Source organism: Diceros bicornis, chromosome 36 (genome assembly GCF_020826845.1).
Source record: "Diceros bicornis minor isolate mBicDic1 chromosome 36, mDicBic1.mat.cur, whole genome shotgun sequence".
Classification (NCBI taxonomy): Eukaryota; Metazoa; Chordata; class Mammalia; order Perissodactyla; family Rhinocerotidae; genus Diceros; species Diceros bicornis.
The window spans coordinates 14,247,168-14,263,606 of record NC_080775.1 but is presented as its reverse complement, the minus strand read 5'-3'; the positions used below and the strand labels follow the sequence as shown (position 1 = coordinate 14,263,606).

General features: G+C 41.0%; 1 protein-coding gene across 2 annotated transcripts in view; it reads left to right on the top strand.

Moving 5' to 3' along the window:
• BEND7 (BEN domain containing 7) overlaps positions 1-16,439 on the top strand; it is an 80,639-nt gene that overhangs the window by 13,653 nt on the left and 50,547 nt on the right. The window contains exons 1-3 of one of the 2 annotated variants that reach the window (XM_058532441.1): positions 11,541-11,667; positions 12,104-12,406; positions 15,296-15,418. In XM_058532441.1, coding sequence (XP_058388424.1) covers positions 12,115-12,406; positions 15,296-15,418 — 415 coding nt within the window. In that variant the 5' untranslated portion in view covers positions 11,541-11,667; positions 12,104-12,114. Of the gene's footprint in view, positions 1-11,540; positions 11,668-12,103; positions 12,407-15,295; positions 15,419-16,439 lie in introns of those variants that run through there. The other variant, XM_058532440.1, reaches the window with a different exon arrangement.

Sequence of the window (16,439 nt, the reverse complement as noted above, 5' to 3'; positions counted from 1 at the left end):
TTCGTGTGTTTGAAAGATCACCCTGGCTTCAGCGGGGAATATAGATTGGAGGGGAGCAACACTAAAGGCTTTTGGCAGTAGCCCCATCAGGTGATCATGGGAACAAGGGTGGAAAGAAGTGGAAGGATCAAAAGTCATTTAGAAATTATAATAAGCAGGACTCAGTGCTGAGTTGGCTGTCTCAGGGAGGGGAAGAGGAGTAAGTCCCAGGTTTCCGGCTTGGACAGCTGGGTTGGTGCTATTTATTAAGCCTTGGGGATGGTTGTCATAAAATACATTTTTGGACATGTTTTTAAGGTTGCTTTTGAAGTGTCTCAAGTGGGCTCTCCAGTAGGCAAGTGCGTCTGTGGGTCTGGAGCCCCGAAGTGGGGTCAGGACTGGAGTCCCCGTGTACAGATGGTCACTGGAAAGAGGATCGGTGGACCCAGAAAGAGAGTAGAGAGGGAGAAGACTGCCTAGGGTAGTGTCCTAAAAAACTTTGACATTAAGGCAGTGTTTTTCACACCAGTGGTTGTGACTTATAAGTGAGTCATGAAATCCATTTAGTGGATTGTCACCAACACTAACTACAACAATAACAACAGTAATAATGATAATAATAAGGAAAAAGAATAGACTAGAAAATATCAGAGTGCATTGCGTGCAAGAAGGATAAATTCATGAAACTTTTGTTTTAGTTATGTGCATAGTATACATATGTGTGTGTTTAGGTCATCATGAAAGATAAATTCCTTGCTGTGAACCATGTCAGAAAAGTTTGGAAGCCACTGATTGAAGCTATGATTGCCTAACCCCTGGAGATTTCCCATTATCTCACTCAGGGAAGACTGCCACTCTGCAGGTGCCTTTGGGCCCCAAATGATCAGTTCCTTGAGATCCTTGGAAGAAAAAAGCACTGTGAATGTGATCCATTTTTCATCATCATTAATATTATTTACGTTGAGGATGAAACTGTACAACAGCATGTGTATTTAACTTGGAATATTTTAAAATTTTAAATGACTGAAGAAATGTAATACAGCCAGTACTTAATCATGTTCATACTTAGCTGATCCACACTGTAGATAGTAAATTCCCATCTCGGTAAGGAGTGGAGATTTGCACTTCCATATTAGCATTCTTTTAGAAGTTTTCTGTACAGTAGAGCAGAGGATCAGCATCTCAAATTATATTGAAAAAGACTGTCTACTTCCAGACAGTGAATTATGAACATTTTCTCTCCTGTTGAATGAAGGCAAGATTTTGGTTATAGTGCTATAGGCATATGGAAGCAGCTCTTAAACTACAGTCTTGTTATATTTTTCCTATGTATGTTGTCAGCCTTTGAAGACTTTTGCTATATGTTTCACAGAATCATGAACACAAATAAATTCTTATTCCACTTTTTCCAAGTTTTAATCTTTGGCTTTTGTAGAACTAACAGGATTCACATGCACCATGTTTCCAATTTGAAAGGAAATATCTGAGCCTTATTCTTCTTAGTTTGAAACAGTACGACTAAGTTGGAATCCATAAAGATAGTTTGGTGCAATGATTTCATTGTTTCCACCGTGTGTGTTAACCTAACTAGGTGGTTAAGTTGCTAACTAGTTCAAACAGCACCCAGCATTTGTCATGACAGCTTCCTGGATACCGTACAGCTCACTGTTTTGTGAATTGAGTCCTTCCTGCCGTTCAGCTCATTCCTTGAGTGGTTTCGTAGAGTAGTGGAACGCTTGGACCTTGAAGCCTGACGGATCCAGTTTAAATCTCTAACCTCAGAGTCTCTGTTTTCTCCTGGGTAAAATGTATTCATCGATATTCGAACCTCTCAGCGTGTTGTCAGGCAGAGTGCTCACTAGAGGGCCTGGTACGTAGTGAGTGCTCTATAAATGGTAACTTTAACACTTTTCCCTGTACTTGCTTCCCAATTCCTTTTAAGAATACATGGCTTGTAATGAGCTTCAAGAGAAAGTAATCTTAGGATGTACCCCAGGGGTTGCAAAATATATTACATCCCAGCACCCTCCTTTCTTGACTTTCTTTTGCTGCTGTCTCTAGCCACCCATTTCTCATTCCTGCTCAACGTCACCTTTGCTGGGTGACGTTATAGAAGATGTTTTTACATCCAAATTGCTAATACCAGTTGCCTTATACCCAGCTTTATAATACCACAGGGAGAAGACTGTACATAATTCTTGTAGATTATTTTCAATTACAAAAAAGTAATACATATTCATTTCAAAGCCATTTTTAAAGTTAAAATTTATGAAGTTGAAAACAAAGTATAAAGTAAAAAGTAAAAGATCCTGTCTCGATCACATTCTCCAGTGATAACCACTGTTAACAATAGAGTCTGTGCAAAACATATGTGTGTGTTACAGAACACACACGTGCTGTACAGTCGTGTGCTGCATGACAATGTTTCGGTCAATGATGGACCACATATACAATGGTGGTCTCATAAGATGAGTACCATATAGTCTAGATGTATAGTAGGCTAAACCATCTAGGTTCGTGTTAAGTACGCTCTATGATGTTCGCACAACAATGAAGTCACCTAATGATGCATTTCTCAGAACATAGCCCTGTCATTAAGGGACACATAACTGTATAATGTTTTGCAACTTTTTCTGCTTAACTGACTCTCCATTTATTCCACATGGATTGAGTGCCTAGTTTGAGCCAGGCAGTTAGGTCCTGGTTATCCAGTAGTGAATGAAATAATCATGATCTCAACCGTCAGGGAGTTTACAGTATCCTGCACATACTTCCAAATGACGATAAGAGGGTCTATTTCATTCTTTAGAGATATGTAAAGATATACCATAATTTCATTGTACTGATATACCATAATTCATTTGTCTCATGCTCTATGGATAAGTGTTTTACTAGTAAAATGATGCTATAGTGAATATCCTTGTACATGTGTCATAGGTACTTGTTTGCATATTTCTGTAAGATAAATTCCTGTAAGTGGAATTGCTGAATTTCCCTCTACAAAGGTTCCCTGCCAACAGCATATGAGAGTGACTGTAACCCTGCACCTTCACCAAAAATGGTGAATCTATAGTCTTTGCATTTATAGCCAAATTAATAGGCAAAGAATTTCAACATTATTTAATTTTCATTTCATCAATAATTAGGGAGATTAAGAAACTTAAAATATTGATTTCTATTGTGAATTACATGTCCTTTGCCCATTTTTCCATGTTAGTATTTGTCTTCTTCTTCACTGATGTGTAAGTCCTCTCCCGTGTATTGAAGATTTCAACTCTTTGGCTTGATTATTCCTGAACATTACTTGAAGTGGTGGCTTCTGACCTACTCACTGAATGATGGCTGGAGTTACACATCACAGGAACGTTCAGTTGGGTAGCTATGTAATATTTATTATAAAATAAAAGTTAGTTGTCCATGATAGAAGAACATTTGGGGGAGAGATAAGTAGATACACTCTTTGAATTGGTTAGGTAGTTCTAGTTGTGTCATATTACTCTCTTATGAAAAACCTTCATTTTGTGATGCGTAACTTCCTGCCATTTTCAGGATACAGTCAAAATTTCAAGGTCCTGTTTTCAGCTTTGCCCAGTCAGTGCCTCGACTCTGACTAAGTTAGCTTCTTCACTGTGGCACACTTATTTTCCTCTGCCCGCCATCTATGTTCAGTCTGTTCCCTCTTTTCTCTTCCCAAAAGTGCCCATGGAAATGCTGGCCATCTTTTTTTTGACCAACTCAAATCTTACCATCTTCGTGAAGCTGCCTATAATCCTTCCCATTTAAAAAGATCTCTTCTCTCACATCCTGAAACACTTGTAATTTATGCAATGTCCAAGGCATTCATCACATCTTCTCTTGGTTTTGTCTGTTCCATCATGGACACTATAAATGTATTCCTAGAAAGTGTAGCTGGGCACGTTTAAGAGCCTGACTTAAAAGCAACAGCCCTTTGCCTTCTGTAGTGCATCTTAAATCGGCAGACGTGTGGCTGTGGCTGCCCGGTGCTGTTCCCCAGGCTATGGGAATCTGCACGTCTTGTATAATATTATGCCCGGTGCTGTTCCCCAGGCTATGGGAATCTGCACGTCTTGTATAATATTATACAAGAGCTTATATGTTTGCATTTATTTTTTAAGATAAAACATGAAGACATCAAAGAAAATTGTTCCTTATCCCCCTTTTAGGACTATTCCCCCAAACCTCTCGTAGATGTTTCTTCTCCTTTGTCTGTAGGTGTTCTTTGAAGGACACATTCGAGAAGCAGCGTGACAACCCATTTCGAATCGCTGCTCCTTGATTCATTTCCTGGTATTTCTTTGCTCCTTTAGTCCTTTGTATCCATCTCAAGCCCTTTTAGCCTTTTTGCTCTGAAGGCCTGTTTTCCAGCTACAATCCTGGGTGTTCTCTCTTGGTACCTGTCCTGGCTTCCCATCCTCAGCCTTGACTGAAGAGCTCCAGGCCCACGGCCCTGCCTGCAGGTGGCCCATACTGGGTAAGCCTGCGCGTTCCTTACAGGAGAGGCCTTGTGTTCTTAGACTTGCTTGTGCCTTCATTTGTCTCTCCTGCTAGACTGTAAACTCCTGAAGGGGAGAGACTGTATCTTGTATTTCTTTTCCTTTTCTTTTTGTCGTCACACATATCTCATAGTAAGTAGTACAGTAAATATTTATTGAGTGGGTGAATGAACCTGGTATCATCTAAATAGAGCTGAAAGGAACTTAGTTGTCCTTTACCTGAAAACAGCATGCGTACATTGGGCTGCTTAATTATTTTCCCCCTATAACTTGCAGTTGAACAGGATTCTCAAACGTGGCAATACATTTGCAGTTCAAATATTCCTCATCATACTATTTGATTCAACCAATTAGATTATTCTGTAGCCACTTTTTTGCCTCTTTTCTTCTCAGTGGCATTTAGACTATGCCGTGTGGCGTCCTTGGAGTTCTCGACTGTGCTGCAGGGGCTGTTTCAGGAATGTGGGTTCTGGCACGCTCTCTTCAGCAGAACTCTGCTCTTCTTTATTTACTGGAGTTCCACTTAAGATTGCATTGGAAAAAAGAGCTCCCTGGGAAACCATTGCTCTGTTCTATAAACTAATGCTTGGTCAGGCCATTTTTACTGAACAGAATCCCAGTCTTCTATGTCCCTTGTAAACATGGCTGTCGACCCTGAGGGCCACCAGTTGGGACTTTGATAGCATGCATGTCAATATAGGTTTGGAAGGAGGGTGCCAACTTCAGGCCTTCTCATAGCACAGAGTCTACTTCAAATTCCTTTGCTTTGAGACACGTTCATTGAGATTTGTGGTGAAGAAAGCATAGGCTGGAGGATGCTGCCTCCTTTTTCCTGTTCTTTCTCTCATTGCTGTCATTTTTTTGACAGGCTGTAGTTCAGTCTTTCCACAACATGGCTCCATGCCAACTTCTAGTATTTCAAAGGAGATATTTGGACCATTTATTATAAATCGTGGTCATCTTACTATTTCTCACTGGTAAACTCAACTTTTTTCTGTTATTTTAACATGTTTATTTTTACCTGAAAAATGCAAGGAGTTTTAAAGGTTTTCATTTTAACTATATTCACAGTGACGTGCAACCATCACCACGATCCGTTTCCAGAACTTTTTCATCACCCCAAACAGAAAAGCATTCCTGTCGTCACTTCTGCACGTCTTCTCAGATGCTTCTGCACTGTTTCTAGTATTTCTGAACTGGAAGGGTCAGCTCTTTAAGACCATATGTTGCCCAGCCTCCTGCCTGGAAGCTACAGTCCATTTTTTCCTTGTGGACAAAGAACAATGTCCTACTTGTAATAACCTGTAGTGTATTTGAAGATAATTAAGTCATTCAATAGCCATTTCTCAGTGAAACACCCCAACTCCTTTAACCTTTCTTTTGTTCCTTTAATCTTTTTTGTTGATTTTTTCTTTATCTCCTTAAGTCTCTCAGCAGCCTCTATAACAGTACAAAACTGGACATGATACTGTAATAAAAGTCGACCAGTAGTGAATATAGTGGGAGAGTTGTCCCTCGGTTCTTTAAGATTCTGTCAGTCCTTCTGTTGAGGTGAGTTACCAAGTGTGGCTCCCTGGGTGACGGACTTGGCGTTGGGGTTGGGAGAGCAAGGAGCTGGAGATGACTCGGTTCTGACCATGATGATTGCTGCTTGCCACAGGGACGGGAGTCCAGGAGGAATAGGTTGCCGCACTTTTGCGGCCTTGGAAACAAGTGAGGACATAGCTTGTTTAATATTGAATTGAGTGTTTTGAGCTCTCTACATACTAGATTAATAAGAAGTCTGGTATCTCCTTATAAGGTATCCTTCCACCCCCTGAATTGTTAGTGAACCCCAGGGCTCACTCAGTCCAGAGGGCCAGCTACTAGTGATACTTGTAGTAGCTACTACTACTAATGAGTAGTTCTGGAGTACTGCTTCATCGTGAACTTTATGTCCCCCGTGGCTGCATTTCCAATTGCCTGCTCATTATCTAAATTTTCTTTGTCAAAACCAGGCTTATTATACCCTCACTTCCCTGCAACCTCCTTTTTCCAATTCTCTGGCTGGTATTAGCATCCATTCAGTCACCCAAGCTAGACACCTTGGAGTTATCTTTAATTGATTCTTCTCCTTCACTACCCCCACACCCTGCCCGCATCCAATTAATCACCCAGTCTGTGTGATGAAACTTCTTAAACGTCTCTCTCTGTCTTCTCTCTCCAGTCCCATCCCCCAAATCCTGGTACAGCCCGACATAGTCATTCACGTGGCCTGTAGCAATAACGTTCTACCTGTTTTCTCTCCACACATTTTCACCATCGTTTTGCCAGAATTATTTTTCTGAAGGATAGATCGGATTATTTACTATCCTTATATTAAAAGAGATAATGAATTTAAAATTACTCAGAGTAATAGCCCAATATCTCCAGTGTAAAATTATTCTTCCTTAACCTGGCAGGTAAGGCTCTTAATGAGATGACCTCGCTATTCGTTTCAACTTCATCACCTGACACTTCTCCCTGTGAATCTAAAATTCCCGGTACACAGAACTGCTGTTCAGGAAGAAGGGTGGAAGGTGGTACAGCTCTGTGACATCAATTCAACAGTGAGCTTCCTCCTGGGGCTGGAAGAGTGATGTTTTGGGGAGCCATCCTCCCCAACCCCAAGGGAATGGGAGGTGAATAACTTCCCTGCGGGAGGCTGCAAAGAAACAGGATCCTCAGAGAAGAGCCGACTTTTAGTTCTAGCAAGGAAGTCAAGTCGTCTACGAAATAGTAGGGCCATCTGTTAACGGAGTTCTGGGGCGCACAGTTAAAAGAGGTGTAGGGATCAAGAAGCTGGGAAAAATCAGGACCATTTTTCAGAACAACCAACCAATATAAAGGGATTGAGTAAAAGATGTTGAGAGGCTTGGGGCGGTACCTTTCAATTTGTACCAGATGATTTGTATCTCTAGGGCCTAGGAGATGCTTGATAAATGTTTGTTAAATAATTTATTTCTGGTACTTTTTCACTCCATCCTGTTAATATATTATTGTTTATGACCTTAGTATCACATTTAATTCTACTGGACTTCTTTCTGGTTTTGATGAGCCATTTCTTTCATTTACTAAAGAAAGGTTTATGGGATGCCTACTATACATCAATACTAGTTCAATTTTAGGGCAAAGATATGATGACTATTCTTCGTGAGTCTTTGTAGAAAGAAGGCATATATAGATGGACATATGATGTTTACCTGCATCATCTTGCTATGTGTTTGGGCATTACCATCTTTTTCTTTTATTACCCCAGACCATGAATAATCATGTTCTGTGTAGTACGTCCTTCTCTCCTGGCCAAGTTAAGAGAGATCCTGTGTGTTGACTTCTGTGTTGCCAGACTCTGTATGTATTATATAAATTCTTTATGTAAAGGAAAGTGAGTTAGCAGAGTCTTGAAATTTAGTGAAGAGTAGAATTCAGCCTGCAATCTTTTTTAGACCTTGTCCAAGGAGTTTAGTTATTAAATGCTGCAAAGGATTTCAGTTAAGGTTGTTGTACCTATAAGGGAGCCACATGACATGGTTCCATGTTAGTAAGATTTTTGTTTGTTTTTTCTAAAAAGATCCAGCCTCTTGGAGTTGAGTGTAAGTAAAGACATAGTTTTGGAAAGCAATCAGGAAAGTGCACAGGTTTCCTTAGAATCAAGCTTTTTTATAGCCCATTGCTCCCAGGAGCTTCCTTTTCCTGGCATTTATGTGTGGAGAAGACATTGACTAATTAGAACTGGAAAGACGAATAGAGGTCAACTAATGCCTCAAATCTCAATCTCTTATGTACTTCCCACCATTTTTTTTTTTTAATCAAAGAGCTTGTGCTCCACTGTGACAGACAGAATAAACCACTTTTTCTGAGAAGGACACATGTGACTTTCAGAGGCATTAGGTGCTCTGTTAACATCTTGGTAACTGGGAAACCTGCATCCCTCCCAGACTGCGTCTGTGGACCCCTGGGGTAGGGCACAGGTGTGGTTCAGACTTGATTTTACGATTCCGGAAGCTGAAGTCTGGGAATAGCAGGTGACTTGTCTCATATCAAGTAGCAAGTTAGTACAGTTAAGAGGCGAGTCCAAGTCTCAGGAATACCAGCCCAGGCCTGTCCACTGAGCCACACCAGCATCTGCTGTCTGAGCTTCTGCCGGCTCACCCTCCTGGCCTGCGTTCAGCACCTGCTCCATCTGAGTTTGTGTGGGTTGACTCAGCTTTTTCTGTCATCCCTGCTTTTAGTCTTCAGGTCTCATCTCTGACCCTCTGCTCCCGCTGTCCTGTCCCTCACGTACCAGGAAACGCTCCCCTGTCTCTGCCAGCGCCCATCATGGCCTGCATGTAGAACCAGGCTCCAGGACCACTTCCCCAGGTGGTATTTTCAGGGCTGCTCCCTACTTCTTTGGCTAAAGAAAGGACAATTCAGTTCCCCCAGAGACTATTCATACACGTCCAGTGGTCCTTTAGGGATGCCCAGCCGGTCTCCTCTAAGAAGCCTTCCGCCATCACCCCTTCTGCAGCCTTCCCCACAGTCTCTCGGCTTTCCTGTGGTTGACTTCTGCAATCCTTGCAGTGTTCTCTTTTCTGTCCTTGAAAATGTCCTCGCAGCCAGGTCGACTGTGAGCTCCCTTCTGAGTGAAGCAGTCAGGTCTGCTGTGGCCTTTGCTGTCTTCCCTCAGAGCACCCTCTTTCTGCCTCCTTGGGCCCCCAGGTCCTGATCTGTTGTCGTAGTTTGTTTGTTTTTTATTTTGACTTTGGAAGAACTATTTCTAAACGTCATAGGGACAGCCCACAACCAGAATCTCCCTTTATGCCTTCACCTTCTTTCCTCGACTTAGGATTCCGGTACTCCACATGAAAGTATAAAGTATGCACAACTCAAGTTGTATTTTCAGTCTTGTAATTTTCAGAGGTGTAAGTCCTAGAACTATGAAACTAAGGTCATGACAAAGCAGACTTGCTCTTAGAAAGTTCCAGAATCCTTGTGACTTTATTTTTCCCCCCAAAGACGGCACTTTATCATAGAATTTAATCTCCAGAGCAGAGGTGGAACCTTTGAAAAGCGAGTCTCTCTTCTGCTGTGATGTGTCAGGGTTCATGCAGAGAAATAAGCTGGCACCGACGCAGGGAGCCGGCAGTGTGCCTGCCTCTGTCTGGCCTGGCTGGTGCGGCTCTGGCCAGGGAGCCGGGAAGGAGGGGAGTGGCAGCCGCTAGCCAGTGCCAGCTAAGTAAGATCAGTGTGCTGCAGCCTTTCATGCATGTGCAACTTCCCTGATCTAGAAGATTGAGGATAAAAACCCCGCAGGAAAGAAACTGCTTCTTGCCCAAATTGTGCTGTTAACTAGCCAGGAAAGTATGTGGTTGGATGCTGAAACCAGCACCACTTTTGCCTATATATTCATCTTTCAGAATTCCTCCGGGAGCTCTTCCAGACACACCCTGTTCCATAGACATCTTGAGAAAGTTGTAAATTTTGCTAACTGTGCATTATTTAAATCGTGCTTGGTCATTCATTCTCATAAAATCTGGAAGATGATTTATTGTTTTTGTATTATAATTTTCACAGGTGTTTGAAGTAAAAAGAGTTTTATTGCAAATTAAAATATTTCTCCTCTCAAGCATGTGCCAACACATAGCAGTATTGTAAATTTGGAAATCTGTGTTATTTCTGTGTTCACTTGTTAGATATTAAAGAGAATTAATATTTCTATTATTTTAAAAATTGAAGATACTTATTTCAAAGCAGTATATAAAAGTTCCCTTATATTCAGTAATGCATTCATATATTAATTAGCTAAATATCTAACTAGACAACACAAAATGCCTAGATTCACTGTGCGGTTATCAGTGCTACAGAGAAATCTGGCTAATACAACGCTAACTGCATTAAAACATCATTACATTAAATGTGCTACATTTATTTGCAGGAGCTGTTCTTTTCCTAAGAGAGACTTTCTGTGGGCCTTTTTTTTCCCCTCATAGTTCACATTTCAAGCAGTTAGTACAGTGACTATATGAGTGTGTATACGTACCCTGGCATAAGACTTTTATTTTAACACTCAGTTTAAAAAAAAATCCACTTCTCTTAATCTTTGTGAGTATACTAGCTGATGTACAATTTAAGAAGATGGTATGTTTGAAATAGCTCCTAATAGATATTGGCATCCTCTAACGTTATTATTTATAGAAAATATTTTATATCTGTATAATTTTAGAGTCATCTTTAAATAATATTTAAGTACCCCCAGTGCAGTAGATCAAAAAAAAAAAAAAAAATCTCCTGAGGGAAAAAGAATCTTAAAACAGAAGTCAACGTAAAAGTTTAGAGGGGCTGGCCTGCTGGCATAGTGGTTAAGTTCATGTGCTCTGCTTCAGTGGCCCAGGGTTCGTGGGTTCAGGTCCTGGGCGTGGACCTGCACACCACTCATCAAGCCATACTGTGGCGGCATCCCACATACAAAATAGAGGAGGATTGGCACAGATGTTAGCTCAGCGGCGATCCTCCTCAAGAAGAAAGAGGAGGATTGGCAACAGATGTTAGCTCAGGGCCAATCTTCCTCACCCCCGAAAAAAAAAGTTCTAGAGATCTGTTGCATAACAGTGTGAATGTACTTCACTGAACTGTGCACTTAAAATTGATTAAGATGGTAAATTTTATGTTACGCATTTTTTACCACAGTTGAAAAAAAAAAAAAAGTCAAGGTAGGTGAGGTGGGGTGTGAAACAACCTGTTCTGTTTTGCACACAGTTCCAAAGTAGAGATGGCAGTGGATTTGGTCTGGGCAGGTCCAGGGTGGGGGTGGTCAGGATGAGGAATGGGGCTGGGGACAAGGCAGGGGGGCTGTACTTCCCCCTTCTGGTATGGTGCAGCCAGTACCTGGAGTGGGCAGGGAGCCCTGGACGTCACTGGGCTAAGGCAGTTCCAGGGGCGTCTACCCTGTGAGTGGGGGCCCGAGAAAAACAGAGCCCTCCTCTCTTGCCACAAATGTTGCTCTGCTCCTGCATTGTCATCTCTGAAGGTGATGTCTCCACCGTAGTGTCGTACTGGAGTGCATCCTCTGCCAGTGGTGCTGCTGCTGTGCCGACAGCCTATCCTCAGAAAGCTCTACATCTCAGCAAATACCACACATTCTTCCTGGTACCTGCCCCTGACTGCTGAGTGGTCGGTGAGCTGCCGAACCGGCCGCCACGTCCATCATAAGTGAGAGGCGGTCGCGGATCCAAGCAGAGGATTTTGCTTCGTAGTCTCATCCTTAGTGTTCTGCCTCAGCCTATTTTCTTATGACACCCTCACTCAGAAAACACTTCCAAAGAGGGAATTTAAAAAGTGTTCCAAGTGAAACCCACTCAGGAAACCTTTTTTATCATAAGAGAATTTGGCCAGAAGGAGTTTAAAATGACATGTACCAGGAATATGATCGATTTCTTCAGACCATACCCAGTTTTCGCACCTTTAATTTTTATGGATCACTTAAGTTTCTAGAAGCCTGCATCTGGAATCAGTAATCTTTCCCATTTCCGAAGAAGGGGTGATTATTTTGGTAGTGGATTATTTTTTCTTTTGCTAATTTACAGTGGTATCTTTGGTCCTGTTTCCATTAGGAGATGAAAGCATGGAAATTAAAAAGCAAATTACAGGAATGAGAAGATTACTGAATGACAGCACTGGGAGGATTTATCAGCGTGTGGGCAAGGAAGGAGAAAAATTAAAAGAAGAACCCCAGGATTTGGATTCCATCTGGCCTCAGCGTTTGAACTCCTCTGCTGAGGCCCCACAGAACCTCCACCCTTCTTCCCGTGGTGCGTGGAATGAGTTATCACCGCAAAGCGGGCAGTTCTCAGGGCAGTATGGCACCCGCTCCAGAACCTTCCAAAGTCAGCCCCACACCGCTGGGAGCTCCAACGGTATGGTCATTATCAGACATTCAGAATCCTTTCAAGAGGGTTATCCGAATGTGTTTTATTTCTAAATATTCATTATGTTCTTTGAGTTCAATATATTAAACCCTCCCTTCATGACCTGCCTTTAGCTGAATTATTTTAAAAGACAAGTTGAAGAGTGTAAAAAACCAGAACTGAGGATCAGGAAAGACTGGGGGTTCTATATGAGAAGTGAGGATTTCTTTGTAGAGATTTTAGCCCTCTAAGAAGTTAAAGCTATCATTTGCTGATTTACAGATATTATTGTCACGGAAGACTGAACATTAGGGCAGAGAGAGCTCCCCTTTGTCCTTAAAAGAAGCTTCCTGGTCATATGGTGTATTATTAATACATCCTCTTGCTTACTTCGCTTTTCTTCATTATCAGAAGAGTCATAGTTAAGGGAAGGCTGATAACCAAGCATCCCAAGTGGCACCTTCGCTTGAACCTCACATTCAAGCTACTGAACCAAATGATCCATATGTTATAACTTGCTTCATTAGGGTTGAAAACTATTCCTTTAAAGTAAAATTTCCTTAATTTAAATTCCTAATTGTTAAGAAAAAAATCGAATGGCAATCTTTTTTCAAAGCTTAAGGAAAAAAATTGATGATTTTTCCAATGATGTAAATTTTCCATCCAGTGACATGGGATGTTACTTGTTCTGTAAATTACGTATAGATATGCAGATCTATTGTTTTCACAAAGAGAACAAGAAAAAACTAAGAATGCATTTTCAGTTTCTTTGAAAAGTTAAGGATTTTTTTTTCCCATCCATTAATCTTCAAGAAAAAGAGAACTATCTTGATTTGCTTTTTTACACACAATTTGCAGTAACCAGTTCAGAGGCATGAAAAGCCATCCCCACACACTGCTGATGAGACAGTGAGGCACCCCAAGAGATGGATGAGTGCCTTCTCTTTCTATCAGTATTACATAAGCCAATATCAAATTCACCGGCTGGCATGCTTCCAGGTTAGAAGGAGATGGCTCTTTAAAGACTCTCCATAAAAATAAAAAGTCAGTTCTCTTTAAAATTAGAAAATGATTTATAACAAGCTGAAAAGGCTTGGTTTTGTCCTCTAAAAATGGTAAAGATAGACTTAGGATAGTGACTAGGAATATTCTATAAGGCCCTCCTAATTCTACTGCCATGGAAGAAATGATAAGAGAAATAAAATACCCTTAGGTATGTATGAAGTTAGTAAACTCCACATTAGTAAGTTTTAGGTAAACAGAGTTCTGTTTTCCACTACACAACAAGGATGGTAGATTTACTTTGGAAAATGTTATTAATGTTAAAAGTTATAAACATAAATTCCTCCCTATTCATTTGAAAATAGATCTTTTTATGTTTATTGTTTGCATATTTTCAGTAGAAGTGCATTCTATATAACCGTGACTACTTTGGTATTTCATTGGAATTATTTGCAATTTCAAAGTTGTGACATCTTAGTTTGTTACAACTTTGAATGTAAATAATTGTGCTACTCCAAACATTAAGTTATCTTTAAGTATTTCATAGTTTTACTGTGGTGAATTTTTCTACAGTATGCCCAAATAATGCATATTGTAGGACTTAAATTACATTTAATTTATAATAAAAGATATAACTGGAGCAAAACCTCAGAACTTACCTTTTCTGCCTATGAAAAAACATAAGTGGTAGCGGTCTCTTACGGTGGTCCACATTACGGTAGTAAGTTGGATACTGATGTTAGCAGGAACTCCACTGAAAGAGTGATTTTCCAAATGTTCCCTTTTATTCCAAGGACAGTAAGATATTTGCTTACATAGAAGGGAAACAGAATAATATAGTTTTGTTAAGGAAAAAATATATTAAATTTAAACAGTGAAAAAGAGACTAAAATGAAATGTTAAGAAATGGGAATGGGGGGCCAGCCCCGTGACTTAGCGATTGAGTGCGCACGCTCCGCTACTGGTGGCCTGGGTTCAGATCCTGGGTGTGCACCAATGCACCGCTTCTCGTGCCATGCTGAGGCAGCGTCCCATATACAGCAACTAGAAGGATGTGCGACTATGACATACAACTATGTACTCCGGCTTTGGGGAAAAAAAAAGGAGGAGGATTGGCAATAGATGTTAGCTCAGAGCCGGTCTTCCTCAGCAAAAAGAGCTGGATTAGCACGGATGTTAGCTCAGGGCTGATCTTCCTCACAAAGAAAAAAAAGAAATGGGAATGGGAAAAAGATGTAGGAAGATCTCCTTTATTAAGTTGGAGAGAAAGCCAGCACCCCAACACCCTCTAACCCATCGAGTTCAATATATCCCACCATCTCTGCACCCCGCCCCGCTTTCCCCACCCCAAACACACCCCACCCAGAGAATGTTCTAAAAGTTTAATGTGTTGACAGTTCTTAATTTTTGAAATAACATGCTTACTACTAGAACTATTTTTTAGTAGTTAGACACATTTAATTCTTAATATGAGCTCTTATGACATACACAGCTACCAGTTTTTTTGTAAGGCTGTTCGCAGAGCTGTTTTTTTGGTGCAAAATAGCATGAGTGTGTTTCTAGTGAATTTTTGTGGTGTTGTTACCTGAGATAACCTGGTGTGACAATAGGGAGGCCTGCTGTGATACTGCATTGTATGCCTGCGTTCAGGCAGGCTCCACCACCCTGTGAAGCAGCACGCACCTTATAGTATAGGAGCCTGGATAATTAGATAAAGTCAGATAAAGTCAGACCCCAAAATTTAGCTTGTGAAAATTATAGGTACATTTTCCTTAGGCACAGTTTCATAATAATTGCCCATGCTTCAAAATGCTGTCAAGATACCTTCTTTTTTTCTCTCTTTATAATTTTGTTGTTGTTGTGTGGAGTCTGTCATTTCTTTTCTTTCATGCTTAGGAGAACTTCCAGTGGTGAATTCATCAGTTGGCTCTAACTGCTGTACTTGTAACTGCCAGTCAACGTTGCAGGCCATTCTCCAAGAACTCAAGACCATGCGGAAATTAATGCAAATTCAAGCAGGTACAAAGATCAGGCCTCGGATCGAGTCCTCTGATTTTCAATGCATATCTGACATCTTCAGTTTATCGTGCTTTTGTTATTTAGTTCTTCCCACCTTGCTGCCTTGCTGTGCTTTTTCAAGTATCCATCTTCTCAGCTTTTTCTCCACCCCATATTGCCTTTAGCAAATCTAACACATTTTTTGTTGCTAATAATATTGCTCATGTACTTATGTACCTGTGCTCCATGTACTTCACCCCCTGAACTCCTAGTACCTCACTCGTGTCAGTTAATTAAATTTTGAAACAATTATACCTGAAGGTGGGCAGAGTTCTTCAGCTCATTTTCCTAATGTGAATCGACAAGGAGGTTCATGTCAGGATGACTCATCTTACCTCCTGAGGTGCTCGATTTGGGGGCTGCCTACATCTTGACAACCCCCACTCCTGCACAAGTCCCTCTGGGGGACGGTGTGATAGTAGGGAAGCCATGCGTTGTTTTATGTGTGGAGGAGCCTTTAGGAGGTACGGCTCCACTGGTGAAGATATTCAAGAGCTTAAGAGGACAAGAAATGTTGGACCTCAGGCTCTGCTTGTGGCTTTTCTCCCTAACATTCAGGACATAGAAGCTCAAAGACACCTCCTGTTTTGTCTTCTTATCTAGGAGACACATTTTTTGTTCTCACTCCTATTAGACAGTTGAAGAGCAGAAGAGCAGTGCATTTGCAGTTTGGAGTCAGAGTCCCAGTTCCTCCTTGTACAGCTATGTGCCTTCTCTGAGCCTCAGATTTCTCATCTGTAACTGGAGTCTTAATATCTAACTCCTAGGGTTGTTTTCAAAGTAAAATGAGATAGTAAATGTCAATGAGCTCTGTAAACCATGATACAAAAATAAGCTATATCGTTAGTCTTGTTATAAAGACCGAGAGCATTTCATAGAAGTCTGGAAGTCTAGGTCTTTATTATAGTGGCTGTGTTTTCTAATCTCCACAGTTAGGGGAAGAAAACAACTTTTTTTGTCACAAATACAGAAAATAATAAAT